The following is a 27,853-nucleotide window of genomic DNA, read 5'->3' as shown; positions in this document are numbered from 1 at the left end:
TAGGGAAGGCGCCGTGCCGCATCCCACCTGCTCCTGCCCTGCCGTCATTCGTGCGCCCCGTCAGGCTCACTTTCCCTCGCTCTTTCCCTCTGAGCACGTACTTACTTTATAAAGAGAGCAGGCACCGTCACCGCCACACCTGCCTTCTCAGCCTCTTTTCCTCCGCTTCGCTCTGACCTGACAGGAGCTCTCTCTTCCCTCTCGTCTCCCCCCCCCCGCGCGCCTCGATCTCTTGGCTTGCTTGGACTGCTTCCAACTCAATTGATCCCTCATTGACATCTGTTGTACTCAGCATAACAAACAATCCAAGTCGCCTGCTTGCTCTCAACCCGGCCGGCCCCATCGGGTCGATCGTGACCTCGCTCGTCCGATCAGTCGACTTCTCCCCGCTTCCGTGTTTATCTTATCCGTCCCCGCGCCGCCGTATCATGGCCATGCGACTCTTCTAACTGCACATCCTTGTCCCCAGTCAGCGACTCTCGCACAGCCTTGCCTGCGGGCCCTGCTGCCTCGCTAGTTGGTCGTCAGGCTGACCTGCCTCCAGTATATACATTCCAAGCTCAGCAAAGCCGATCGTCTGATCGCCCAGCTCTCTTCCCGCCATGGACACCCCAGGCAGTCCCCATAACCAACTTACTCTTCCGCAATCAGCCTTCAAAAACGAAGCCGCCGAAGATCCCTACTTGTCGGGCCCTTCTGAATTAGAAGATTTCTCCTTCGAAAACCACCCCACCCCAGGCGGATCGCTGCATCAAGACCCCGCCAGCCGGTTTTCTCCTGTTTCTTCCCCGTCCGTCGAGCGAATATCAAACCACCCCATGCAGAGCTATGACTACGGAGAGAACTCTTTCGATCCTCCAAATCTTTTTGACTTTGACTTGTCTGGTTCGTCAGACCCCGGCATCCTCAGCAGTGTCACCACTTCCCCCGGCCCCGACGATCTCCTATTGAGAAATAACGGCGGCACGGGCCAACTCTCTTCTGATTTCGGCATTGTCGACTATCAAATGCCTCCAAAAAATACAAAGAAGCGGCAAGCGTCGGTGGAATCATTCGGCCAGGCTCCTGTGGGTTCAGATTTTGTCACCGCCTTCCCTACCTCTGTTAGCCAAAACCCGGGCTTCATGGCAATCGATAATCCTCAACTCACCAGGCTTAACATCCCGGATCCTGTTCATGACATGGACAGCTTAAGTCTCAATCGTACGCCAACCTCTATACCATCGCAGAGCCCCCTCGTAAAAGTATCTACCTACACTCGAGGTGATTCTCCCACAAGAGATGAAAGCGAAAGAGATCGGCGCAGGAGTAGCCGTTCCTCCATTCACCTATCCCCAAGTCATGAGAACAATGACCATAGTGAACTGTACGATGACAACACTGGCTTGGGTCTTGTCAACACCAATACACGCGCCGAAGACGGGTCATGGATCCCCAACCCTACTACCGGACATGCAGGTCTTGATCCGTCAGTCCGTGGTGACGAGTTCGTTCCTAGTCCAAAAGAGGTAGAAGAAGGGCGTTACCGTGCTGAGAAGAATGTCGACATCGAGATCTGGTCGGCGTCAGTCTCTGTCGCCAATAGCGATGCAGGCGATGAGTACCTTGCTCCGAATCAAAACACTCGTCAAAGGCCACGATCGGTGAGTGCTATCGAGACACGACAAGACTACTTTAGTATCATGCAGCGTGATGACTATAACATCCCCGGCCCTGGTCAGCTTATCCACGAATCTGATCCCGGCAGCGACTTTGAAACGGCCTCACATGATGGTTCTGCAGGCTCGTCTGACGATGGGCTTCCTTCGCTAGAATATTGCATCGAAAATGACCCCATAGCTCGTCAACTCATCCTTCATGTTCCCTGGAAAGATCACCCCCATCTTGCTCTACCTGTATATACCAAGTCTCAGCCTAACACTTCGCGGGATGCGATGCAACTCTACGAGGACCTTTCCAAGGAATTCGAGACTGCGTCGCGTGTGGCAACCTGGGGGACAAGACGCCTGGCTAGCAGTGAAGTCGACAGCTTGCTTGAATCTGACGGCTTTCTCAAGAACTTGTCAATCAGCAAATCCAGTCTATTGAAGCTGCTGCCAAGGAGAAGCAACAGCGCTTCCAAACACAAAAGGCATCTCTCCCAAACAGGCTCACAGCGATCCAGCTTTGAAGGCGAGCAGCCCCATCAAGATCTTGAAAGCAAGAGAGAAAGTATAGCTGGGTCAATGCTGTCTCGGCGATCAAGTTTAAATCGACCAAAGTCTCCCAATGGTGTTCTAGCAGCCGCCATGTTTGCGAGCCAGATGGCCACTAGTATTGGAGGTCATAGTTCCATTTCAGCTGCCCCCACCGCTACTCATAAGGGCGGCCTCAGTCCCGCTACCCTTATAAACCGTTTCAGAAATCGGAGCAAAAGTGAGGGTGCTCGCGCCGCGCCTGATCTACAAGAATTGAATCTGGAAAAACCACGCCCTCCGATAGTCCCAACACCTTCGCATCAACTTCAGACTCCCGCTGCCCCCCGAATTGATGACGGTGACGATGATGACGACGACTCAATGGACGACAAGGGTGTCCTCATGAACCTGGCGCCTTCGTTACAGCAGATTGTACCGACTCAGGATGGTTTCCGGAGGCAAATCTCTTCTTTGAACCCCCGTTTAGCACAGCAGCTAGTAGACCGTTTTGCTAATGAACAAATACGTCGTTTCACGAAGCTAATCGAGGATAACAACAAACACGCAACAGCGGTGAAAAGGGGGAAATGTGGCGCCCATCATCGCTGTTTTGCTTCTGGGGGAGAAGCGCACATTCTACCCCCCAAAACAAATCCTAAAGATCCCAGTGCCACCCACTGCCAGTTTCAAATATCGGGACCAGAGGCTAGTGATGATGAGAGCAAAGGGCTCATGGATGGTACTATTGCACCTGCTATCTTTCCACTTGGCGTGCCTATTCCTCCAGTCAAGAAGCTGCCTGCTGAGTTTGAATGCACTCTATGCTTCAAAGCCAAAAGGTTTTATAAGCCATCTGACTGGACTAAGCACGTGCATGAAGACATACAGCCCTTCACTTGCACTTTTCCGAACTGCGGTGAGCCCAAGTCGTTCAAGCGCAAGGCCGACTGGGTGCGTCATGAAAATGAGCGTCATCGACATCTAGAATGGTGGGCTTGTAACATGGCAGAATGTGACCACATATGTTATCGAAAGGACAATTTTGTTCAGCATTTGGTGCGAGAGCACAAGAGGCCCGAACCAAAGTCGAAGAAAACCAAGTCTCCAGCCAGTGGCGGCACCGAAGAGCAAGAAGTAAGCTTTTGGAAGCAGGTGGACGAATGTCACAAGGAAACAGACAAGTCGCCTACAGAAGAACCTTGCCGGTTCTGCGGAAATGTCTGTGACGATTGGAAAAAGCTTACAGTACATCTGGCGAAGCACATGGAGCAGATCGCCTTACCAATACTGCAACTAGTGGAAAAACACTCTTCTACGACAAATAACAGAGTCAACCCCACGAAGAAAGCTACTTCTATTTCTCCGATCAGTCCAGCACCAAGCGCCGGCATACCAAGCTACTCTTCAGATGGTGTTGCAAATACAGGGCCCTCGATGAACGGCACAATGATGGCTCAGCAAGTTTCATATGGTAGGAGTCAACCCGGCGAACAGCCCCATCTACAGCCTACTCAAAGTCCTCTTCTATTGAGCCCTACCATGGGCCAGTCGGACGTGCCGCAAGGCACAACGTATCCTCCTCCCTCTCATTATGCAGTCTCGTCCTCGTCTTATCTGGACCCTCATTATACACCAGTTCACCGGAACTCAAGGTCTTATCCTCCCGCCAACCCCATGCCTGCCCGGCAGCAGACATCATTTGTTCCCATGGCCGAAGGAAATCCCTTCGAGTTGACTATTTCTACTGATGGAATTACTGAGCCGCCGCAACAGCTGTACCATTCCCCCACAGCTGAGAATATGTATGTATCCCAAGACGGGATGTTCCCAACAATGTATGAAAACACGCCAGTAATAGGCTACCAGATCTCCACATCCCCTGAGGGAGACCATCTATCTGCGCATGGGTATATGCCGCAGAATCACTCGCCTACCTATCCATTTCAATGATGCCCTTCGTGTTATTCTAAAGATACCCGCCTTGGTTTTTTGCTTTCCTTTTCGGTCTGGTCGTAATTGAAATTTTTTTTTTTTTTCACTGGCGTGTTACCGTTTACAATATCTCACAAATACATCACGAGCTGCGGTTATCATATTTATACTCTAGGCTTATTTGCCTTGTACTTTCTTTATATAGTGTTTTTACTTATCATCAACAGCATGAGCCTTCTCGACTGGCATCACATCAACCTCATCGGGTACAGCCGGTCTGGGCCTCCTTAAGCCTTGCCTACAAACATCCACCGTTTTTCTATTGGCAGCGGCCCGACACCCGAACCCAATCAGGCTTCTAGGGCACCCACCGCCACGCTAAGGGTGAAATAATGCAGGGTAAACTTGCCCAGGCATGGATGATGCAGCTTTACCCAACATCATGTATGCGCAGCCTCACCGTTCCCCTCCTTTAGGAAAATGATCATTACCATCTGTACCCTATCGTCTGACACGGTCTTGTTTCGGACTGCACTAGCGATAAATAATTGCTGGTTCGTTATTTCGGAATTCATTTGTTAGTGTGGGGATCAGCCCCATGTCAGCCAATCTAGGGATGACATTATTGTCGGTATGTTTTGTAATCGACCACAGCACACAAGGCTGAGTTGTGTGCTTTTCTTTGCTTTTCTTTTCCTAATTTTTTGGTTGCTAGGCTGGGAAGCACGACTTGCGGTAGCAATTAATACGTTTTTAGATTCAGATATGCAAAGTTATCATCTGGAAATATAATACTGCCAAAAAAGAGACTCGAATCTTGAATAGCGAGTTTTGTATAGAAATATACAAAATGGAACCAAGAAAAACCAAGAACAATAGCGGCAACAACAACAACAACAACGCCTATGATACCACCTCCAGCTATCCGGATCTTCTCGATCTACTTCCTGAAAAGCAGCCAGCATTGACTATTGGAAGCAGTCCGGGTTTTAATACCGAGCTATTTCTTCCTCCTGTGGCATTGAGTCATGCACATTTAGAAGAAGTCTGGAGTCATCTTCGCATTGCTTCAGGAAATAAAGGGCCACTGGAAACCCAGTGCGGAAACAGAAACGTGACATTATTACCCAGTCAGGCGTGTTTTAACTTATCCAGCCACCAGTGTTATCCGAAATTCCATTGCGGAAGATATGTTGATTCTGCTGATTCTACATATGGAAGCCAACCCAGTTCTGTTGATGCGCAATCAGTGGACGGTTCTTTGTGCCCTAGAGAATCAAAATCAGTTGCTCGAAGAAGCCCGAGTGTGACGTCTTCTTCGCGGTTAAGTTGGGCCGAAGATCACGCTGCTCCTATACATCCTCTTCTGGAATTTAATTTAGGGCGCCCTCTTGTTGATGGAGACGAGTCGCTTGCATGTCGTTTATGTCCGTGGGTAGGCAATACTCCGTCGGAGAAAAGGTTAGCTTACAACTTCACGGTATATACATGCAGTATATGGCATGTTTTGTTAACTCTCAGCAGAAAGCACGATGCCCGCCACAAAAAGACTCATATCTGCGAAATCTGTGACGCAGGTTTCGGCACCCAAAACGATCTAGAGCGCCATCGAAAAGCGCGGCATCAGAAGACACCCCGATGCGGCCCTTCTGAGAGATTCAAGTGTTTTGGCCGTAGTTGCAGTAGTCCTGACAAGCTGTGGCCGAGACGGGATAATTTCAAAGCTCATATTCAGCGGACGCATAAAGATGAAAATCAGAATGAGCTGATGCGTTTGTATGTTCTTTTTTTTTCATTCTCTCGGGCAGTTGGGATAAGTGTTAATTTGAGAGCAGGTCAAAGGAATGGTATGAACAGAATAAATACATGGCCAACAACAACACCGAGGAGGAAATCAAAGTGAAAGAAACTTGTAAAGACGAAAATAATAAGTCGACGAAACTAGACACGTTTGTCGATGACGGTGTTACTTCTAGAAAGCGTCTCAAAGATGAAGATACTTCCATTTCCGTTCCAGAAGAGACTATAAAAAACTTACAGGCTGATGAGATACTTCTGGGGAAGTCTCCGAATTACTCCCATAGATCCGATGTGAAGCTACCAAGTGTTGAAAGTATGCTTAATTCTAATCATCTGCAAGAACCTGATAGTTCTGAAGAGCAAAAGACCGGGGCATTGCCTAGCATGCGGTCATTCGAACGCGGGGTGGCTCTCATGGAAGCATTGGCCTTGCAAAAGCTGGGAACACAGGCGAGTCCTTCTCAACATCAAAAGCAGCAAACCAGTCCAGAGACCATCCCCTCGGGTGTAAGCTTGCACAGAAACCCTCAGGGTAATCTGCCTAATGTTGGGAACTTTTCTGAAAAGGAAAGGGCTTTCTGGCTGAATATAGTAGCAGATATGAGAAATGAATTGACCCAGCAGACTTCACACAACGTTGGAGATGAGGATGCGAATGAGCAAACATTGGACTATTCAAGTGTGAAGAAATCCAATCGAGCGAGTTATGCATGTTCGGAGTGTAAAAAGACGTTTGGAAGGCAGTGCGATCTTAAGTGCGATATTTCTTATTTTTAATTTGAAGATATCCAAATTTTTAGTATGTGTCAACAAACTAATGACGCTTGGCAGGAAGCACATCGCTCGACATGAGAAACGCTACGGGTGTACATTTACCGACTGTTTCAGAGTCTTTGGCAGCAAAGCCGACTGGAAACGCCATGAAAACACTCAACATTTCCATTCTCGAAGCTTCCGCTGCTTTTTACTTGACGCATCTCACAAAGAGTGTGCAAAGCTATTCCTCCACGAGGAGAAATACAGAGAGCATTTGGTGGAATACCATTCCCTCAACGACACTAAAGATATTGACAGCCACGTGTCCAAGAACCAGATTGGCAAGAATGGACAGACTCAGTATTGGTGCGGCTTTTGTCGCCAAATCAAGCGTCTCAAGACAAAAGGGCTGGATGCTTGGAAAGAGCGGTTTGATCATATTGACTCGGAGCATTTTCGGCAGGGACAGAGTATTGGAGATTGGCTTCCGCCATCGGGGCATATGGTCAAGCGGGATTTGGAGATTCTGCAACGAGAAAATACTAAAAAGAAACAACTTGACAATCAGGATGAACTCGTGAGCGACAGTCATGATGAAATTGATAGCCTGTCTGGCGAAAACGTTGCGAAAAGCGGGCGATACCAGAGCGAAAGAGAAACGGCTCGAGAAAAAACCGCTGACATGAGTAGTGGGGATGACTCTGACTCTGCATCGGAAGTGGCAGATGCTCTTGATAGTAGTAGGCGTTCGCCGTCTATCTCTCTAGAAGACTCGCGGAAGAGGAAAGCTAGAGACTTTTCTTCTCCTTGCAACGACGACTACCGTGTCCAAGATATTCAGTACAGATGGAATAAGGTTATTTATTGTGTACGTATCTATCTGTATTTTTCCCTACTTTTGTTTTGATGGATTGACTAACGAGTTGTTTGTGTAGTGCCGTTGTGGTGATGGGCCCGCATCTAGCGCGACTAATACTCATTGTCCAAATTGTAGTATCGAGTTTTGCTGTTTCTGCCATTCTGACATGGAGATCGTCGCTAGTTAAGCTCTACTTAAATGATCGGATGAGGGGGTCGCTAGGATTCGGTTATTTATTGCTTTAGATTTGAGGGGCTATGAAATATATATACATATACACGATAGTCATTTTAATTACATCGAGTTGAACTGTATCTCTTGGTTAGCATCAATTTGAAGTCTTATTATACGTACAACATTGAAATTCAGCCGGTGTCCACTACATGTATTTATCATCGTAGACATGTTGGGTCTCAATTATCAATCAATACATGTATAACTGATGTCCATCTATGTATATACAACCTCTTCATGTGTAACCCATATTTTTATCACAGCTTCGACTGCTCCGGCTCACCGATCAAATGCAAAAAAGACTCGTGAACCTCATCCGTCAAATCACTCGCCTGCATACTTCTCCCCTTGGCCTTGAACGCGCGCCGCGAGCAATCCCTCGTCAACGCGCTGCCCGCATACGCAGCCAAGAGGAGGGTCGTCGTCGACGACATTTTCTTTGAGTTATCTTCCAACTCGTCCCGAATCTCATTTTTACTCTCGGCAACACGCTCACTCGGTTTTTCGGCCGTATCCCACAGCCCGTTGAGATATGCGGATCGCCAGGCTAAAAACGTGCCCAGCGAGCCCGTCAGTGTGTCGCCCTGTCCGCCGCTGCGTTTCCGCCCGCCTTCAATGTCGGATATTATACTGGTGACGCCGTTGGAGATGATGTCTTGCGGACCCTTTTGGATGATTGTCACGCCGCCGAGCGCGCGAGCTAGCTTTTCGCATGCTTCTGATGCCTGGCTTGTTTTATCCTCTTTGGAAGAGCCGGTTTCTTTTTTCTCAATGTCACCTTGACTAGACACCTGTATTCCGAGAGCCTTTGCCAGCCGGCCAAACTCGACGACATTCGGGGTCAGGATACACTCCTTGTATCCACGGACCAAATCTGGGTTTTGGGTCACCAGCATCAACCCATCTGCATCCAGCACAAACGGCACGGATTGCTTGCGCGCTTCTGTCATAACTGCTTCGACCACTTTTTGCGTTACCCCGTCCCGGCCGAGTCCAGGGCCGATTACGAGCACGTGTAGGCGCGGAAGCATGTCGAGGATGGGGCTGGCCAGCGAGTCTGAGTCTTTTTCTTCTTCTGACGCGACGGATGCGCTGCTGGGAAGTATTGGATGGACCATTAGGTTGGGGGAGTACGCTTTTATTACCTTGATTTATATAGTTAGGGTTTTTGGAAGTGGAACATCTAGAATTAAAACGTACTGGCGCAGCGGACTTTTCGCATATTACGTGACTCTGTTTTTCGATTTGTCAGGTTTTGTCAACTGGTGTTGACTTGAGATTCTCACCATGTCACAGCCTATTCAGTTCAGTGCATGAAAATTTAATATCAGAACGTTAGGGAACAAAATACCTAACCGAGCAGAAGCCATTGCTGAAAAATAGGGCGCTCCTGTATAACTTTTATCAAATCAGATGGTGGTTGGACATCAGACATGTAGAGAGTTTCATACTCGGCGCTTCCACCTATAACGGCAACTCGACCCAATTGCCCTGTTCATTCTGTTGTTAACAACGTATCCAAACTATTAACTCCGATGGTTATACCCTTGTGAAACTTTTCGAGCATTGGAGGAACCATCATCTTCACCCGCGCTAGCAGGGTTGAAGACGGGGTGGTGATGTGGATGGGTTCCATTGTGCCGATTCACCTCATAGACTAGAAAATTCTTTTTAGGTTTAGGTTATGGTTTATGTATTATCAAAGTAGAGTCGAGTGAACATTGAAGGTAGTAGTGAAGTGATATAGGTGGGGTGCAGCTATGAGCGGCATGTGATGTCACCGGCTAAGCTTGCCTATTCTGGTAGATTATTTTGAACCCTTCTCACTACCAAAATACGGTCTTTATGTAAAGTAACAATCACATACAAGGCAAGCTATCTAGCATTAAAGAATAACCTTGTCTAGCATACTCCAAATCTCCAAAACGCTGAAATGCAACATAAAAAATGGTATCCCAAAAAAAGCTGTCCTTGATGCCGAAACCAAACGGCGAGAAAAAAAAATTTCAAAATAGTGAAATCAGCGTCGCGCTCTCGCCAAAGCAGTTAGCTTTTGCTTTCTCTCCAGCTTCGCCTTCTTTGCTTCTGCCTCTTGACGCATGTCTTCTGCGTCTTCCTTTTCTGCAGCTCGCAAGGCCGCGAATTCTTCTCTCTCCATGTCCCCTAACCCAGCCTCCATATCAGAAGACTCGTCGGAATAGTAATCGTCGTAGTCATTGTAGTAATCGCCTGCGTCTTCCTCGTCCGTGCCAAGGTATTCATCACGTGGAGGAGCCCGGTGGCGGTCGCGACCACCCTGGCGCGGAGCACGTCCTGCCGTGCCTTTGTAGGCAGGCTGTGGCGGACGAGAAGTACCCTTATATCCTGGCTCTTCGACTTCTTGTCGCTTTGTAGAGGCCTCAACACCAGGTTTAACTGCAGATTTCGCTGCAGTTTTCGCTGCAGCAGAGCCTGCACCGAGGCCAGATTTCTTCCCGAGGCGGGCAGCTTCTTTCTCCTTGGCGGCCGCCTCCTCCACACGCCTCTTCTTTTCAGACTTGCTTATCTTTTCCTTGGGCAACGCTGATTGGTGTTTCAGCACACCGATCTTTGGAGCTTCTTTCTGCACGGCTTTGGCTTTTGCCATTAAATCTGCAAATGAGCCTTTGGGCGGGGGTTTACACGGTGCTGCCGTGGCAGGAGCGGGCTTAGCAGGCGTAGGACGAATGGGCGCAATCTTTGGGCGAGCCTTCGAGGCATTGACCGCAGGCTTGTCTGGACGTCGTACCGAATCTTCAGCCTTGCGTTTTGTACCAGTTGGTAAGTTATTAACAGAGCGCTGAGGGGCTATTGACGGCGGGGTGGGTTTCGCCGAGTCGGACTTGGACGCGGTAGCAACTGACGCAGTAGCCGGTTTTGAGGTAGCGGGAGTACGCGGGGTTGGCAGAGAAGATGGGTTGCCCGTCTCGATGGACGAGAGGACAGAGTTGAGAAACTAATCATGTTCAACTTGAGTTGTAGAATCAAACAAAGAAGATAAACTTACACTCATGTTGCAGCGTGATAATGATTGAAGACTGAATTAAGTCTCAAAGCGATAGCAAACTGTTTATGATCGCCGCCACCAAAGCATGAGAGGGGAAGCCTTCATTGTTCAGGCTGGATCGCAATACTATCCGAGAGCGTTATGACCTGTACTCAGGTTTAAAAGTGTCCTCGGCTAAAAAGCTGAAAGACACCCTGGACGAAACGGTCTTCCACGCCCTGTCAATACACAGAAAGTCGAAGATAAGGAGTCGAGGGCGAAGGACACTGAAGTGGGCTGTGGGAAAAGCTGGAGCGCGAAGACGAGCAAGAGAAGTCGCGAGTCTTCTAGAACACCGTTCACGTGATGCATGGAGGGACGGCCCGTTCGGGCAGGCGGTATGTTTTTGACCATCAGCCACACCGTCGGTAGCCTCGCTTAGAAGCACCAGCCACAGCTTGGCCCGTCGCACTTTTTCTTTTGTGGAACGCTTCCTCCATTCGATCTTCAACCACGATCAATTCGATAACCACCACGAACTCGACGTTTCAGTCTCCGCCCAACTTGCGGTTAAATCGATTGACTCTCTTGTTCACTTCCGAAGCTTTTACAGTATGTTCCGGCAGACTGCATGATATTGTATCTTGTTGCAGTGCTAACCAGCTTGCAGGCCAAAAATCAAAATGAAGCACCTCGCAGCCTACCTCCTCCTCGGCCTTGCTGGCAACACCAGCCCCTCTGCCGCTGACATCAAGAACGTCCTTGAGTCTGTTGGTATCGACGCTGACGAGGACCGCCTGACCAGCCTCCTCTCTGAACTCGAGGGCAAGGATATCCAAGAGGTATATATTAATTTCATGAAGCTGCGTACGAACGGTAGCTAACTACTCTACAGCTCATCTCCGAGGGTTCCTCCAAGCTCGCCTCCGTCCCCAGCGGTGGTGCTGGTGGTGCTGCCCCTGCTGCTGGCGGCGCTGCTGCCGGTGGTGCTGCCGAGGCCGCCCCCGAGAAGGAAGCCGAGAAGGAAGAGGAGGAGTCCGACGAGGACATGGGATTCGGTCTCTTCGACTAAGCATCTTGCACTCGAAAGCCACAAAAAATGGAGCGACAAGTATGGGAGAAGTAGCATGGAACGGATGCTGGAGCGGATTCTGGAACGGATACGGGAGTCTTACACGACTTGGCTGGGATTCGACCTTGAAATCTGTCGTCCTTTGTCTATATGCAGTTACATGCAGTTACGATTGTTTATGTATGTTAGTGACTAAATGTCAATCCGATGCTTCTTCTATGAACAATAATTTGGCGTAGTCTATTCGTAATGTTCGACTTGTAACAGCGATTCTACTATAACTCCTTCAGGTAAGAATTGTGTCAACTCACCACGTGAATTCGTACCCATAATTCGATTCAATAAGAATATTAATTCAGTCAAAAGCATACATCAATAATGATATTAAATCCATAATAAATTCGTCTTCCATGTTTAGCCTGAATGCAATCCAGGAAATACCCCAAAACGGCCTAGCGCAGAATGCTAGGGTTCATAACCTAAAGCAGTCGCTTAGCCGAATACCCACCCTTCAAACCTGAGCCCGCCGAGGAGAATCCCGCGACCGACGAAACATCAGCGACCCTCGACAAATATTTCCCCCTTCGCTTTTCGATAACGATTGTCGGAGAGCGCCCAGAGGAAAATCACCGCAAAAATGGCTGACCAGGAATACGTGAGTTTTGAGTCGGATGTGTGCATGTTTGATTGTCATACATGCGTGCACACCTTTCCAGCCTGTTCATTGACTGACTGACATTGTATAGAACGCCGAGGAGGCTGCCGGTACGTGACGAGATTCCCCGAATATTATTTTCTTTCAGCAGTGGATTGTGGAATTTGGAGACGATATCGATGATAAAGACGGAGATGATGAAGAGGGCGTTTAAACGATACAAGGATCAACACTGACGACTCGTCAACAGAGCTCAAGAAGAAGCGTCAGTTCCGCAAGTTTACCTACCGCGGTATCGAACTTGAGCAGTACGTCTTGTTTTTTCTCCCTGAAAACATCCAAAAAGGAGACTTTTTTGACAGTCAAACAGACTCCTCGACCTCTCCTCCGAGGAGCTCCGCGATGTCGTTCACGCGCGCGCCCGCCGTCGCTTCAACCGCGGTCTGAAGCGCAAGCCCATGGGTCTGATCAAGAAGCTCCGAAAGGCCAAGCAGGAGGCCAAGCCCAACGAGAAGCCAGACCTCGTCAAGACACACCTGCGTGACATGATTGTCGTGCCCGAGATGATCGGCTCTGTTGTCGGTATCTACTCTGGCAAGGAGTTCAACCAGGTCGAGATCAAGCCTGAGATGGTTGGCCACTACCTGGCAGAATTCTCCATTTCATAGTACGTCTTTTTTTTCTTCTGGGCAGGATCTTGGGTGGCAGTTACTAACATCTTGCAGCAAGCCCGTCAAGCACGGTAGACCCGGTATCGGTGCTACTCACTCTTCCCGTTTCATTCCCCTTAAGTAAACTTCGAAAAAAATTTGCCAGAGCGCTGTATGTCGACTTTTCATTTGTTCTGGAATATGGAATGGGCTGTTGGCGCTTTTATGTCATATATTCCGAATGCATGATGAATCATTTCACTCGGTTGTTAGATCGGGAAAAAATAATACTTTTCAATAGTAAAATCTATAACCTGTATCTACAATATTCATCCGATGTATCAGGACAATTCCTCCAACTCCCTCTGCAAAGCATGCTCCAACCGCTCCTCTACCGCTGGCCACCCCATTCGAGTATCCCTCCGGACCTGACTGACTCCTTGATACGCCGACCTGATCTGGGCCTGCAGCAACGGCGCCGAGCAAGCCTCGGACTCTCCGTCAACAAGCCATTGTAGGACATGCAAGAGCACAACAACGGGATCAACATTGAACCGTTGGGCCAGTTGATTCTGGCCTGTAGACGCAGTAATCTTGGCTAGTCTCCACGCATGCATCCGACGAAGCGGATGACCACGGTTAGGGTAGAGAAGAGGGTCGATTTTGAAGTATTCAATGGCACACTGGATCCACGCGTCGTCGTATCGGCCGGCATTTATCAGGGCGACTATGAGCTCGTTTCGCAGTGCCATAAAGGGTTGTTTTGTAATGTATGAGTTTTGGTTTGACGGCATATTTTTCAGTATTGTGTTGATCCCGGTCTTGTATTTCTGGATTATGTCGGCGTCTTGCAACTGCGGTGATGATGAGACCGAGTTGATAAGCGCCTCGCCAGCAGCCTCTGCCGCTTCTGCTGCTGCAAGATCTGGATTCTCAAGCTCGCGCGTACATTTCAAACAATCGCAGTCAAAGAAATACCGCTCTTTGAGCTGCCGCCGCCGCGTCGTCACGCAATAGGTAGTATCAATATACGAGATAAAAACCTGCTCATCCTTGCCAATCGGCCTTGTGGCTTTGACAACCATCCTATCGCCGTCAAAGACGACAATGGCATTGTAGTCACAGCTGTGGTTCATGAGCGACGAGTATGAGTCCAGATACAGACCAATGGGGGTGCAGTCGTAGGCGACCAGGTTGAAGGTATTCACTTCGAGCTATCCTCACTTAGTTTATTTATAAAGGGGTATTAGAAAGGTATCCAAAAAAAAAAAACGCACTCTTGTAAAAAACGACGCAATCAGATCTTCATCCATATCTGTCCCTGAGTACTCCTTGACAGCCTTGGCCGCCAGGACTATATCGTTTCGATCTGCCCGTGCATGCGTGTTGAGCTTGAGAAAAGCGTCAAGCTCGTCCTGTTTGCATTTCCCATTTTTGAGTCGTAGCACAATCCGCAGCACTGCTCGTACATTATTTGGCAGGATTCTGGGATGCAGTTTTGCGAAAATGGGACATTCGAGTGAGTGTGCGAAACGCCAGTCTTTTAGTTGGCAGTTCTACCCATCATCATCATCCATTAGTTTCAAAAAGAGCCGCACTCTTTTCTTTTGGGAAATAAGAATGACCAACCTTCCCACAATACCTCACAACACGACACCGCGTGCACTCTTTCAATTCCTGGGGGTTTCCTTCTACGGTGGCACTGCTATCGTAGCATCCTGCGCATGTATCCGCGAGACGCGACGAGTTGAGGACGGCGGTGAGCGGGGGAGTGTCGATGCGTACGAGTTCTGTGCCTGGAGTAGTAATAGGACTGAGGGTGAAGAGGCCTGTGCCCATCGAGGGGATGGCTCGGGGTGTTGTTTTTGCCATTCTCTCTTTTTTTGTGTGTTATCAACGGGTTGATTTTTTTAAACAAAGACCGCAGAGATATTGGTAGGTTAGTTGGTTGTGGACGACATCTAGCTTCCAGATGGAAACGGCAGCTCACTCCTGAATAAGAGAACTAAACCATGCAAAATAAAGGTAATCGACATGCACATGAATATTAAACATGACGAAGTATACACAAGTGTCGTATTAAATTCTAAAAAGCGGGGCTCACAATTCTCTACATACAATATGTATATTCAGTCAGAAATAGCTATGACTAAAAGTAAACATGTATATTTCGAAAACTTGGTATTCCTAACAAATTACAGTACACTTCTTGCAACATTACATTTGGAACAAAAAAAAAACATATTGCATATGTGAATAAAATCCAGCACAGAACCAAACATAACTAGTTAACATCTGGTATCCGACTCCTCTATACTCCACGGGAAAAGAAAATGTATGAATTCTTTTTTTTTTAAATTCCCATAGACAAAACTTTTTCCTCTTATTCTTTTTTTTGGGGGAGGTGGTAAACAGTGAGTTGAGAAGTTTACATCATTTTCGTGCCGGCAAAGTCGGACCAGCTGCGGACTTCCGAGGGGATGCCCTCTGCTCGAGGCAGCTTCTCGTTCATGCACTGTGCGAACAAAAGGGCGGTCTAGAAAAATTAATTAGTAAATTGCTTTTAAATAAAGTGAAAAAGACAAAACCAACCTTTGGCTCCATAAACAGAGGAACGCCAAAATCGACAGCGTTGCGGCGCATGACATAGTCCTCGTCGAGCAGCGTCTTACCCCGGAGCTTGGCCAGGTTAAAGACTCCCCGGATATCGTATTTCTGGAAAACTTCGCGCAGAGCACGCTTGTCCTCCTTGGGGAACTCAATTACTTCGACCTTGATATCCTTGTTCTTGAGTTCCAGCTGCGCCTTGACCTCTGGGCTGGCCACGTACAGCTTGTAGTTCAGTGGCTGCAGGTACTCGACGATGCTGGACAGAGTGTCGGTGTAGTCACCACCAAGCAAAAGTCCCTCGCCGACTTCGGGCAGACGGAAGTTCATGGTCGACTGGAGAGAGGCCCAGTATGCCTCGACGAGGTCCTTGCCAAAGCAGGCGATTTCACCAGTGCTGGACATTTCAACACCCAAGAAAGGATCAGCGCCGGCAAGACGGGTCCAGCTGAACTGAGGAACCTTGGTAGCGACATAGTCGCGCTTCTCGGCCATCAGGTCAACGGGTTCAGGCACGTCGCGGCCAACAAGAGCCTTGGTGGCAACGTCGATAAAGTTGGTGCCGAGAACCTTGCTAACAAAGGGGTACGAGCGAGATGCACGCAGGTTGCATTCAATGACCTTCAAGAGAGGCTCGCCTCCGGCAGGGTCATCGACTTTGATGATTTGCATGTTGAAGGGACCTGTGATGTTCCATGCCTTGGCCACCTTGTCGGCAATCTCCTTGACACGGCCCATAACAGCCTCGTCCAGCGACGTCGGAGGAAGGACAAGCGTGGCATCTCCCGAGTGGACACCGGCGTTCTCAACGTGCTCGCTGACGGCGTGCAGGATCAGTTTTCCGTTGGATCCAACCGCGTCAACGTCAATTTCTTGGGCTCCCTCGATGAACTTGGTGATGACGACTGGGTGGTCTGGGGACACGGCGCTGGCATTGACCAGTTTCTCCTTCAGCTCGTCCTGGCTGTGAATGACGCTCATGGCGGCACCTGAAAGGACGTAGCTAGGGCGGACAAGCACAGGGTATCCGACAGTGTCAGCAAACTTCTCAGCCTCGGCAACCGAGGTGAGCTCTTTCCAAGCGGGTTGGTCAACGCCAATACTGTCCAAGATCTGAGAAAACTTGTGACGATCCTCAGCCTTGTCGATATCGGCGGGGTCGGTTCCGAGAACGTGAGCGCCGCCCTTCTCCTGCAGACGGAGAGCAATGTTCTGAGGCAGCTGGCCACCGACAGAAACGACAACTCCACTAGCGTTTTCAAGTTCGTAGATATCCATGACGCGCTCGTAGCTGAGCTCCTCAAAGTACAGCTTGTCGGCCGTGTCAAAGTCGGTCGAGTAGGTTTCCGGGTTGTAGTTGATCATGACCGTCTTCTTGCCCATGTTACGCAAGGAGAGGGTAGCATTGACTGCACACCAATCGAACTCGACAGAGCTACCGATTCGGTAAACACCGCTGCCGAGAATGATGGTGCCGTGGTCGTCAAAAGTCACATCGTGAGACGTGGCATTGTAAGTCGTGTAGAGGTAGTTTGTGTCAGCAGGGAACTCGGCAGCCAGAGTGTCAATCTTCTTGACCCATGGGCGAATGCCAAAGCCCAGTCGACGAGCGCGCACATCATCCTCTGTAGAACCAACACACTGAGAAATCTGCTTGTCGGAGAAACCTAGCTTCTTGGCCTTCATCAGGATCTCCTTCTTCAGACCGAAAAGGCTGCCGATTTCCGTCAGCTCATTCTGGCAGTCCACAATATTCTGCAACTTGTACAAAAACCACTTGTCAATCTTGGTGAGCTCGTGCACTTTGTCGACAGAGTAGTTTTCGTGGAGCATGGCCTGGCCCACAGCCAGCCAGCGGCGGTCGGTAGGGTTTCTTAGGGTATCATCGAGGTCCTCAAAGTGGTCACCCTGGAAGCCAACAAACCGGGGGTCAACCTGACGAATAGCCTTTTGGAAGGATTCTTCAAAGGTACGGCCAATGGCCATGACTTCTCCGACCGACTTCATGGCACTGCCGATATCACGCTTGACGTGCTGGAACTTGCTCAAGTCCCATCGTGGAATCTTGGTGACAATATAATCCAAGCTGGGCTCGAAGTTGGCAGTGGTAGTCTTGGTGACGGCATTGGGCAGTTCTGGCAGCGAGTGTCCGAGACCGATCTTGGCTGCAGTGTAAGCCAGAGGGTATCCAGTTGCCTTGGAAGCAAGAGCCGAAGAGCGAGAGAGACGAGCATTGACCTCGATGACTCGGTAGTCCAAGCCATCCGGCTGCAAAGCGTACTGGACATTGCACTCTCCTACGACACCCAGATGGCGGACAATCTTGATGGCGGCAGTACGAAGCATGTGGTACTCTTCATCCGAAAGAGTCTGACTGGGGGCCACGACAATACTGTCTCCAGTGTGAATACCGAGAGGGTCAAAGTTTTCCATGTTGCAGACGGTGATACAATTGTTGTTGGCATCGCGGACAACCTCGTACTCGACTTCCTTCCAGCCCTTGAGAGACTTTTCGACCAGAATCTGAGGAGCAAGACTGAGAGATCGCGAGGACAAATTTTTCAGCTCTTCCCGGCTGCCAGCGAAGCCAGACCCAAGTCCACCCAGAGCGTAGGCAGAACGAACAATAATCGGGTAGCCGATTTTCTCGGCGGCATCCAGAGCCTCGTCAACTGTGTTGCAAGCAATTGACTCGGCGATGGGGATGTCGATCTCGTTCAAGGCCTTGGAAAAGAGGTCACGATCCTCACTAGTCTCGAGCGTTTTGATACTGGTTCCCAGCACGCGGACTCCATACCGTTCAAAAATTCCCATACGGTTCATCTGCACACCCAAGTTGAGGGCGGTTTGACCACCGAAACTCAAGAAGATACCATCGGGCTGCTCGCGCTCAATCACATGTGTCACGTACTCGGCGGTGACGGGCAAGTAGTACACTTCGTCGGCCAGTTTGTGGTCGGTCTGGATGGTGGCGATGTTGGGGTTGATCAGGACGGACTTGACACCGGCTTCCTTGAGAGCTTTTAATGCTTGGGAGCCTGCAGGAGTCAGTATACCAATTAAAAATATAAAATAAGAGAAACCCCACCAGAGTAGTCAAATTCTCCCGCTTGCCCAATGCTGAGACCTCCACTACCAATAACAAGCACCTTTTTCACATCGACCAGGTCGGCAGAGCGTTTGATGGCTCCGCTGGCCAGGTACGAATGTGCCGAGGGCGCAGCCTGAGCGTCCGTCGCAAGTCTGCGGAGACAGCTCGAAAACAGACGCAGCTGTTGCGAGCGCAGCACGGATGTGGCATGCTGCTGTTTAAGCGGAAGACTGGCGATAGCTGATCGCGAGGCATTGGCAGTCGAGAACGAGCGCAGGACGGTCGAGCGAGACTCGACCAGACATCGTTGTCGCAGGAGAGAAGCTGCCTGCTGCCCGTAGCGAGCAGAGAGAGCCATTGCGCACGGCGCAGACGATTGCCGTAGATTCTTTCTAGTCTTTAAAAAAACTGTTGAGCTCGCACGAATTGGCGGTGACGGTACTGGACTCGACGTTTGTTATGAAAGCAGTGTAGGGAGCCCTTTCTCCTCGCGCTCACTCGCGTCAAGGGATGAATTGAGGCGGTAGACGGAGCGAGAGGGAGAAAGAAGAGAAGCGAGATGAAGAAAGTCTGGGGAGAGAAAAAAACCGGTATGAGTCAATCCAAGGATAAGAGACGAGGCCGGCGCCGATAAGAGCTCCGGTGTGCGGACCGCCCAAGTTTTTCCGGTTAGCGCGCTTGGTATTATTATTTTCATTTGTGTATTTTTTTGTGTTTGTTTCCCATTGCTTGACCGTGTTTCTATATTTGCTTGATTTGTGTCTGCCGTTTCGTGTTTGTTTCACATGCTTATTTATTAAGACTGACGTATTTATTCCACCTTGTCTTCTTATCTGAAGGTAGCATCAGGACCTCCCCAGAGCTGCTGGCCAATCAGGGCACGGTGCTTAATATATTCATCTATACAATATATCTCAACTCTCAAGTGCTGCCACTGTGCAGTCTGTCATCTTATCATCATCCAAGTCGTCCATTGAGGCGCGTCCACGGCCCCTGCAGGTCGTCCCTCTGCCGCGTCCGTTTGGATCGCGGCTCGGCCGCGGCGGTCCATATATCTTCGCCGTGGTCGGAGTCGTGATCGTGAGAGACTGTAGCCGGATTGTCCTGGTTGAGCATGTCGTATATTTGTTGTAGAGTCCGCGAGGCTGCCTGAGACAAGTCTTGGCCGTGTTCGATCTTCTGCTCCACGTAGTCACTCTCGTTGGACTGTGCGGCGTCGGCAGCAAACGCCCAGGCTTGTGCGTGTGCAATGAGATCGTCAGCGCGCTCTCCATCGCCGCGGTCGGCAGTGATGTGCTTGAATCTGGTTTGGCGAGCCAGGATGGGGTACTCTGGCAGTAAATGACTTTCATGACTGAGGCGTTCTAGGGTCTGGTTGATATTGGCTTTTTCCTTGGACAAAAGCCCGGCCAGATACGAGCGTTGCATAGCCAGCGACTTTTGAACTGTAGATCCAGGCAGGAGTAGGTTTGAAACTGGTCCGAACAAATCCACCGAGTTCCAGCTCGGCGTGGGGGTAGGGTGGTCGGGTGATCTTTTCGCAGCCTGTTCTGGCGCCGGAGCGACACTTTTTGTAGGCTGAGACAGCAGCGACAAAGCATCGAGAAGGGTGCTGCGCTCTTGCACGTATTTGACATACTGCTCCCGAATCAGCGCCTTGCGCTCTTTGACATGCAAAGAGTCAGTCGCTTCATTTTCGGACGCAGTTTCAAACCCTGGCACCTCTTCCGGGTTGGCTGTAGCCAGTTTTTCTTCTACCCATTGCACTAATTCATCACGCACGCGTTGCAGCGCAATCGCTCTTTGTCCTGGGGTGGTAATACTGCCGCCTTCAGAATGTTGCTGCCGCGCCTTCAATTCCTCGAGTAGATGTTGCTCTCTGGCCAGATTCACCTTGGCTTTGAGTACTGTTCTCTCTAGCTTCGATATCAATTCCTGCACATTTCCTCCCGGTTCGCGCGTCGACGCATTTCGTCGCCATTGGCCAAGATGGGCATCTTGTTCGGGCACTGCGACGTCGTCGTCGGCGGGGACTTGTTTGGTCAGATCGGTCAGCGCGTGGTCGAAAAGCCGCAGTTTCTCGTATCGGCGGTTCTCCTGGAGTAGCAAGAGGTAGTCTTCTAGCGGCGTGTGGGTTTCGACAGTCGCTGGGCTGATACTGTTGCGGCGGCGGTTGGGGATGTGGTTCTGAGTGAGCAGTTTCCGAGACGCAATCTTGTGCGAAAAGTGGTCGTATTCTCTTCGAGCGATGGCATTGTCTTGCAGAGCTTGCAGATACTCTTTCCGCGCGCCGGTCAGGGATGCAGGGATCTTGGGCACGTCGACGGAGGGGTCGATTGGGACGCCGAGCAAGCTCTCTTGACGGGTGGTCGAGTCATCGTCGGTAGAGACGATGTGAGACTGGAGGTATAGGGCTAGGGCCTGTCGAATGCGGCGGACATCCTGGCGGCTGCGGATGTAGGGGGCCAGCGGGCGCGCAGAGGGGGGAATGTCGAGGGACATGACAAGATGTGCTGTGGTGACAAGCAGACGAGATGTTGCTGCTTTCCCGATTGGGAGATTATGTCAGCGGATATTATATAAGCGGGTTATGTCATCAGGCTCTTCTCTTCAGGCAGCCAATGGTTGTTTCTGTCTTGTATTATTTTTGTTGGGCAATAATAATAATAGAGTGCAATATTCAAAAACTAATCATGGCGATCGACGCCACTCCGATCGCCAGATTGCAAATGCCAACAGAGCAATACGAGCGACTATTGAAGTATACCAGCCCCAGTGGATATGGCCAAGCGAACCACATTGCAACCATGGATCACTAGATTATTATTGTTCACGATGCTACAAGTGCCTCCGGAGCAGCCGGACCAGTTACTCGAGGTGCTTTGCAGTGGGCCAGGCACTTGTCGCAAAGACTGGCTCGCGTTGGCTGCTGGAAATTACACGGACTGCGCATCGTTTCACCGAACGGGCTAGGGCCAGATCATAGTCGCGATCGCAAGTTTGCGTGGGCAGTACGGACGAAGTAGTTGCTTTAAATATTAATATTCAAAAGCAGCCTGCTGCTGTGGGATTTTCTGCACGATTGTTCTGCAACCACCCGTCTGACCATAATGGCCGCTGTTAGCGAGCGCATCCAAGGGCTGCGGCGCCCCGGGGCTTCTCTCCTGAAGAAAACCCTGCCGGCGCGCCCCAACGACAAAGCCCTCTCGCGCAAGGCTGTCAACCCAGCTGCTGCCGACATCAGCATCAACATCAGCGAGAATAATACTCCCACCGCGTTCCAGGAGAATACAGAACCTCACAAAGACCTGCCATTGCCCCCGCTTCCTCATGTCGTACCACAGGTGGCACGGCCTCCGCGGGGGTCGTCGATGAATGACAACCGGAATCAGTATTACAACCAGAACGAAAGACCGCAGGAGAGACAGCCTGTAAGCAACAACAATAACCTGCTCGCACCGCAGCCCTCTCGCAATGCGCGCCCCGTCTCCGAAGCGCCGTCCATCTCGCAGTTCATCCCAGACCCGGAACCCGAACCGTTCGATCTCCCCATCTCGCCGGACCTGATCATCGATGGCCAAAAGACACCGGACAGCAGCAGCAACAATAGCACAATACACAACACCGTCGAGTGGACGCCGCCGCTGCCAGACCCCGTCGTGATCGCACCGCTGACCCGCGTGCACTACGACTGCTTCCAGGCGCACCGCCACATGCTGCAGTCCAACAACGTCTGGTATGCGACGGCGTGCATGACATGCCATAAATTGGACCAGGAAGTGCGCCATCGGTGTACGTTTTGCTGTCTGCGCGTGTGTGTTGCGTGTTTTGAGCGGTTGCAGAAGAGTAAAGACCGGTCGTTGGCGGAGTGTTTTCCATGATTTGATGATATCTTTGATTTTTCCTTTTCTTTTTCTTTTTGCTTTTCTTCTTTCTTGTTTATATGTTTTTCCGATAATATACCCTCAATTGAATATACTTCTAAGATATACACCAATATAAATATATGTGGTCGCGTTAAACTCACCCTTGTCACGCTGCTTACTCGATCGGGCATGCTAAGCCCTATGTCAGAGCTATATGTACATAGATGTAACCTCACCTACTGATCTGCATTCTGATGTTTCTGCATATTGATGCATGTTTGAATTGATTAGTGAATTGATTAATGAATTGAGTGGCATAATTCATACTTCTATTATTATACTTACGCACCCTAGAATTAGTCGTGATCCTCCTCTGTAATGCCCGGACACCCCTCCAGCCCGCTGTCCTCGTAGTGACTCTTGCACCAGAAGCAGTACCAATGTTTCTCGCGCAGAAACAGGACTAGTCGCTGCAGTTTTTCGCCCGCGGCCAGCGCGTTGAACTCGTCGAGCTCGGGGTCTTCAGTGTCTTGGTCTTGATCGAAGAAGGAGTGCTGTGTGTTTCCGTCATCTTCTTCTCTTCCATCGTCGTCGTCGTCGTTTACCTCGTCTTCGTATTCTTCCTTGCGCGTCCCTGGCAGTCGAGGCATGGGGAAAAACGACGACGGGAGAGACGTTTCCAGCGTCTGACGCACCAGTCTGTCACGCTCGCGTTCTTCGCGCTCCCGGACAAGACCGCGGTAGAGCACGTTGATACTCGATGTCGTCTTCTTCCCCGATTGCGTTGCATCAGCAGATTGTGTGGTATCGGCATCCAGCTTCTCCGCGACTTTCTGCGCAGCATGCACTTGCGCTTCAATCCTGCGCTCTTCTCTCTCCAGTCGCATGCGCTCGCGATACTCGCCTTCTTCGGCTTTGCTCTTTTTCGACACGCCGGCCACGTCGGCGCGGAACTTGCGCTTTTTCTCGCTGTCGAGGCCGATACCGCCGCGGTCTTCTTTGACGACTAGTCGTAAGGGTTCTGCGCGCGACTGGACCCAGTCTGACGCAGCAGCAGCAGCAGCAGCAGTAGCATCATCATCATCATCATCAGTAGGAGTCTTGCTAGCAGTTTGGGCAGAAGTAGTAGTAGTGTCGGTCACGCGACTCCCCGCCTGAGAAGTAGAGGCAGTCTCCTTCTTGCCGAGCGAGTCGCCTGGCGAAAAGCCCAGCTTGAGCATCATCTTGTAGCCCTTATTGGCCGGGTCCAGCACACTAGAGGCTAGGGCATGCTCGCGCCGGGCTTCTTCGGCGGCGGCGCGCTCGGCCTTTGAGGGGACACGGGCTTTTGCTTCTGACTGTTTTGGTTAGTATATAGTGCAAAGAAGAGGGGAAGGGGGAAGGGGGAAGGGGGGAGGGGAAGAACTGACCTCGCGCTGCAGACGGAGTTTTCGCTGCGAAAAGGTTTCTTTGGTCCGTGGCTCCTCGATGACCATGGACATGTAGTCGTCCTCGCCGTCGTCGTCGGCGGACATGGCGGTCAGGTGGGCGATCAATCTGTGGAGAAGTGAGGTGTGTAAGAGGATAAAAAAACTGACCGACTATGCGGGGTGTGGAGACGCCGGCCTAGTTTAGCGTTGGCTTTACACTTCCACAACTTTTAGTTATACTTTTACCCTTTTTACACTACACTGCTCTGATAATTTGCTACTCATTATTATTATCGTCCCGGCAATTGATTTATCGCCGGCGCTAGATCACCAGGCCACAAAAACATGAAGCTTTTCACGGATATTTTCGCACCAACACTGTATTCCATCTAGTTCTACGGCCGGAGAGATGCATCACCTGCATCATCGTGCATGGCCAGCATGGCCAGTCCGGTCATCTGACTGGTTTTTACTGTCAATCTACTCTTGATAATACACTCCGGTGGCGAGCATCGTGATATATTTTCTAGCAATTGTATTCTCCGAGCTGACGCCGCGGTTTATGCCATCCGGTCAGCCACGGGACGACGACCATGGCTTGCTCGGCTCCATTCGGCATATATTTATTTACTTTCAGTCCAACATTTGAACGTTTTATACTCGCCTCTCAGGCTAACTTTTTTAGTAGCCTGGAGACAACATACGTATCCAATCGCTATGGTCGCCGGCCGCACTAACCAAGTTCTAACGCACAGTTTTGCTGCATGAAATCGTCATAGGACTCAGCCACGACTTTCGTCTCTCGTCTAATTTTTACCCGGAACACACGCGAGAGTGTTGACATTTGCAGAATTGTTGAGGCATTTTACTGATACTACCACGATACAAAGAACAAAGAACTCACGGCATGTAGTATCCGTCGCAAAATAACATGATTGGGCCTTGATTCCTTGAAGTATGTGCGAGTCCGAGCCTCGGATGCTGATCTCCCGACATTCTGGTCAATTGTACTTTAGTATTTGATTTGTATCCCTGGTCAGCTGGTCATTTTTGGTGTCCCCCTTGATTCAAAAATGATATTCCCCGCATCTCGTTAAAAATCAATCAATAAATAAAAAAGAAATTCATGCTAATTAGCTGCTTGTTTGCTGGGCAGCTGATTACTACTACTCGTTGAGAGAGAGAGAGAGGAAGTAAGGGCACACCCCATACTTCCGCATCGGGAATAGCAGCCGATACAAGCTTTTGGAATCTACTGTATATGTATAGGTCCCATGTTTTTTTTTTCTCCCTTTTTACCAACACAATTCATTTACATAAAACAAACTGAGCATCAAGAAAGATTTCATGAGTCGGGGTCTGTGCGGACTCCATACACTGTTGGTAATGGTCAAGAGGATCGGAGCAAATCTCCCCGCTCAACATACAAAGAGTACATGCCCTGGCGTTTAAAATGACAAGCTAAAATTCAACATTTTGAAAGGTACCCTTTTTTTGTTTTAGATTGGCTCTACTCGTTCAAATGTTGTCTTCAACTATGCTCAAAACTTTCCAGGTTGACAAGTACTCGAAAGCTGCAGCAAGGCATGTACACTTCATACGGAAAGAGAACAGTAAGAATGGGTCAAAATGCTTCAACAGTAATAAGAGCACACCACTATAAACGCGTAAAAAAGTATCCAGGCTAATTAACTCTTGTTTATACACTTCCAAATGTATACTATTCCCAAAGTGGCAATGAGAGGGGTGGGGAGAATGTAGCCTTATTAGTAGAGCAAAGTAGGAGGTGTGGCTTTGGTCAACTGGTATCTTGCTAGCCAAAACTGTTAAATACCGTATAATGCCCGAGGGAGAATGAAATTTTAAAATGTAAAAGTAAGTAAGAAAAAAAAAAAGGTAAAACCCAAAATGATAGGCTTCGCCATAGTCCTGCTGGCTTTGTGGCCGGCCGTCGCCTCGGCCTCCAGCAACGTCAAACACCTTGACTATGCCTCATACAGTGGGTATACCCAGGACAATGGCGTCGCCTTTTGGAAGGGCATACGCTTTGCCGCGCCGCCGACTGGGAAGCTGCGGTTTGCTGGGCCTCAGAATCCAGAGATAGAGTTTGAGACGCAGAGCGCGCTGTCTGTAAGCATCTCACTTTCTTATACATGTGTGTCTCTTCTAACAGAATATAGCATGGCAACCTCTGCATCTCCACCAACAAATACCCCATCCCCGGAAACCAGTCGGAAGACTGTCTGTTTCTTGATGTGTACTCCCCAGCCAATGCCTCTGATGTGCCAGTGTTTTTCTGGATCCAGGGCGGCGGCTTCAACGCAGACTCCAACCCAGACTACGACGGCACTGGATTAATCCAGGCCTCTGGGCAAAACATTGCAGTAGTCACCTTCAACTACCGCGTTGGGCCCTATGGGTTTCTGGCCTCGGAGGAGGTCGAAAGGGCAGGCTCGCTGAACAACGGGCTCAAGGATATTATCAAAGCGCTGGAGTGGGTGCAAAAGTACATCCACATTGTGAGTACCCCCTCCTCCTCTCCCGTCCATCCATCATATGAACAGTGTTAAAAATACTAATGGGGGAAAAATAAAAAAGTTCGGCGGCGATCCCGACCACGTCACGCTGGGTGGCGACAGTGCCGGCGCCGGGGCCATCACGCTGCTGCTCAGCGCCTTCAACTCCGGCGACAGAGTGAGCAACCTGTTCCACGCCGCTGTCGCCGAGTCGCAGTCGTTTGGCGCGCAGGCGACAGTGTCTGAGAGCCAGTTTGCGTACGACAACCTGACCGAACGCACGGGCTGTTCCAATGCGATAAACACGTTTCACTGTCTGCGCGACCTGTCGCTCGATGTGTTGCAGCAGGAAAACTACAATATCCCGTTTCCTGGCGCGTCCATTGCGCCGTTGTACATGTACAGTCCGACCATTGATAATGAGTTGATCCCGGACTATACGTACAAGCTCTTTTCACAGGACAAGTTTTTGAAAGTCCCGGTGATTTTCGGCGACGATACAAATGAGGGGACCATCTTCGCGCCGTATAATACGTCGACTGTCGACGAGGCCGATGCCTTTTTGCAGGCGAATTTCCCCACCATAAAAAACAAACAGCTCGTTGAAATCAACTCCATGTACATGTCGGAACCAGACAACCCGGTCTATCCAAACGCAGGCGAGTACTGGCAAGGGCTCGCCAACGCATACGGCGAAATGCGATACATCTGCCCCGGAATGTATCTTTCCTCGGCCTACAACAACGACAAACAAACCGCAAAGGCCAACTGGAACTATCACTATGCGGTGACCGATGATGGCGCAGAGAACAGCGGCTATGGTACACAACACACCATCGAAGTCAACGCAATCTGGGGTCCGGAGTATGTGAGCTCGCCGGCCCCGGCCTCGTACTCGACAAACAACAGCGCGATAATTCCGGTTATGCAGGGGTACTGGACGAGTTTTATTCGCTCGTATAATCCGAATACGCACAGGGCAAGGGGGTCCCCGGAGTGGAATACCTGGGGGGATGAGAGCAATCGTATATATATACGCACGGGGGAGACGAAGATGGAGACGGTGCCGGATGCGCAGAGCAAGCGGTGTAAATATTTGCAGTCGATCGCGGTGACGTTGGATCAGTAGTTATTTATATACCATTCATGTTCATATTTTTTTTTTAAACCAAAACCTCTCTGTCGTTGTGGTTGGAGACTTTATAAATTAGGGTTAGGCTAACCC

General features: G+C 49.9%; 11 protein-coding genes across 11 annotated transcripts; 5 read left to right on the top strand and 6 right to left on the bottom strand.

Annotated features, from left to right (window-relative positions):
- Positions 1-602: 602 nt before the first annotated feature.
- Positions 603-7,533, top strand: TRUGW13939_01105 (uncharacterized protein; the record flags this gene model as incomplete). The annotated part of the gene is made up of 5 exons (XM_035484309.1): positions 603-3,979; positions 4,989-5,570; positions 5,634-5,885; positions 5,945-6,612; positions 6,710-7,533. Coding segments are annotated over 5 exons (5,703 nt in total), but the record flags the coding sequence as incomplete, so codon positions are not given.
- A 482-nt stretch (positions 7,534-8,015) lies between these two features.
- On the bottom strand, positions 8,016-9,394 carry TRUGW13939_01104 (uncharacterized protein; the record flags this gene model as incomplete). The annotated part of the gene is made up of 5 exons (XM_035484308.1): positions 8,016-8,903; positions 8,959-8,991; positions 9,045-9,055; positions 9,115-9,249; positions 9,304-9,394. The coding sequence occupies 5 exons, from the start codon at positions 9,392-9,394 to the stop codon at positions 8,016-8,018; spliced, it is 1,158 nt and encodes a 385-aa protein (XP_035340201.1).
- A 384-nt stretch (positions 9,395-9,778) lies between these two features.
- On the bottom strand, positions 9,779-10,789 carry TRUGW13939_01103 (uncharacterized protein; the record flags this gene model as incomplete). Its single annotated transcript, XM_035484307.1, has 2 exons — positions 9,779-10,732; positions 10,784-10,789. The coding sequence occupies 2 exons, from the start codon at positions 10,787-10,789 to the stop codon at positions 9,779-9,781; spliced, it is 960 nt and encodes a 319-aa protein (XP_035340200.1).
- A 656-nt stretch (positions 10,790-11,445) lies between these two features.
- On the top strand, positions 11,446-11,834 carry TRUGW13939_01102 (uncharacterized protein; the record flags this gene model as incomplete). The annotated part of the gene is made up of 2 exons (XM_035484306.1): positions 11,446-11,604; positions 11,658-11,834. The coding sequence occupies 2 exons, from the start codon at positions 11,446-11,448 to the stop codon at positions 11,832-11,834; spliced, it is 336 nt and encodes a 111-aa protein (XP_035340199.1).
- A 637-nt stretch (positions 11,835-12,471) lies between these two features.
- Positions 12,472-13,284, top strand: TRUGW13939_01101 (uncharacterized protein; the record flags this gene model as incomplete). The annotated part of the gene is made up of 5 exons (XM_035484305.1): positions 12,472-12,489; positions 12,581-12,599; positions 12,695-12,797; positions 12,860-13,156; positions 13,215-13,284. The coding sequence occupies 5 exons, from the start codon at positions 12,472-12,474 to the stop codon at positions 13,282-13,284; spliced, it is 507 nt and encodes a 168-aa protein (XP_035340198.1).
- Positions 13,285-13,480: 196 nt separating this feature from the next.
- On the bottom strand, positions 13,481-15,011 carry TRUGW13939_01100 (uncharacterized protein; the record flags this gene model as incomplete). Its single annotated transcript, XM_035484304.1, has 3 exons — positions 13,481-14,353; positions 14,417-14,695; positions 14,769-15,011. The coding sequence occupies 3 exons, from the start codon at positions 15,009-15,011 to the stop codon at positions 13,481-13,483; spliced, it is 1,395 nt and encodes a 464-aa protein (XP_035340197.1).
- A 556-nt stretch (positions 15,012-15,567) lies between these two features.
- On the bottom strand, positions 15,568-19,195 carry TRUGW13939_01099 (uncharacterized protein; the record flags this gene model as incomplete). The annotated part of the gene is made up of 3 exons (XM_035484303.1): positions 15,568-15,675; positions 15,732-18,784; positions 18,835-19,195. The coding sequence occupies 3 exons, from the start codon at positions 19,193-19,195 to the stop codon at positions 15,568-15,570; spliced, it is 3,522 nt and encodes a 1,173-aa protein (XP_035340196.1).
- A 599-nt stretch (positions 19,196-19,794) lies between these two features.
- TRUGW13939_01098 (uncharacterized protein) lies at positions 19,795-21,339 on the bottom strand (the record flags this gene model as incomplete). Its single annotated transcript, XM_035484302.1, has 1 exon — positions 19,795-21,339. One exon carries the CDS (start codon positions 21,337-21,339, stop codon positions 19,795-19,797), a length of 1,545 nt encoding a protein of 514 aa, XP_035340195.1.
- A 608-nt stretch (positions 21,340-21,947) lies between these two features.
- TRUGW13939_01097 (uncharacterized protein) lies at positions 21,948-22,718 on the top strand (the record flags this gene model as incomplete). Its single annotated transcript, XM_035484301.1, has 1 exon — positions 21,948-22,718. The coding sequence occupies one exon, from the start codon at positions 21,948-21,950 to the stop codon at positions 22,716-22,718; it is 771 nt and encodes a 256-aa protein (XP_035340194.1).
- A 341-nt stretch (positions 22,719-23,059) lies between these two features.
- On the bottom strand, positions 23,060-24,217 carry TRUGW13939_01096 (uncharacterized protein; the record flags this gene model as incomplete). Its single annotated transcript, XM_035484300.1, has 2 exons — positions 23,060-24,040; positions 24,113-24,217. The coding sequence occupies 2 exons, from the start codon at positions 24,215-24,217 to the stop codon at positions 23,060-23,062; spliced, it is 1,086 nt and encodes a 361-aa protein (XP_035340193.1).
- A 1,803-nt stretch (positions 24,218-26,020) lies between these two features.
- TRUGW13939_01095 (uncharacterized protein) lies at positions 26,021-27,757 on the top strand (the record flags this gene model as incomplete). The annotated part of the gene is made up of 3 exons (XM_035484299.1): positions 26,021-26,242; positions 26,293-26,631; positions 26,711-27,757. The coding sequence occupies 3 exons, from the start codon at positions 26,021-26,023 to the stop codon at positions 27,755-27,757; spliced, it is 1,608 nt and encodes a 535-aa protein (XP_035340192.1).
- Between the last annotated feature and the right edge of the window lie 96 nt (positions 27,758-27,853).

The sequence above is a fragment of the Talaromyces rugulosus genome, chromosome I, assembly GCF_013368755.1.
Source record: "Talaromyces rugulosus chromosome I, complete sequence".
NCBI classification, from domain to species: Eukaryota; Fungi; Ascomycota; class Eurotiomycetes; order Eurotiales; family Trichocomaceae; genus Talaromyces; species Talaromyces rugulosus.
The sequence above is the reverse complement of the archived record's forward strand: the minus strand, read 5'-3'. Positions and strand labels throughout refer to the sequence as shown.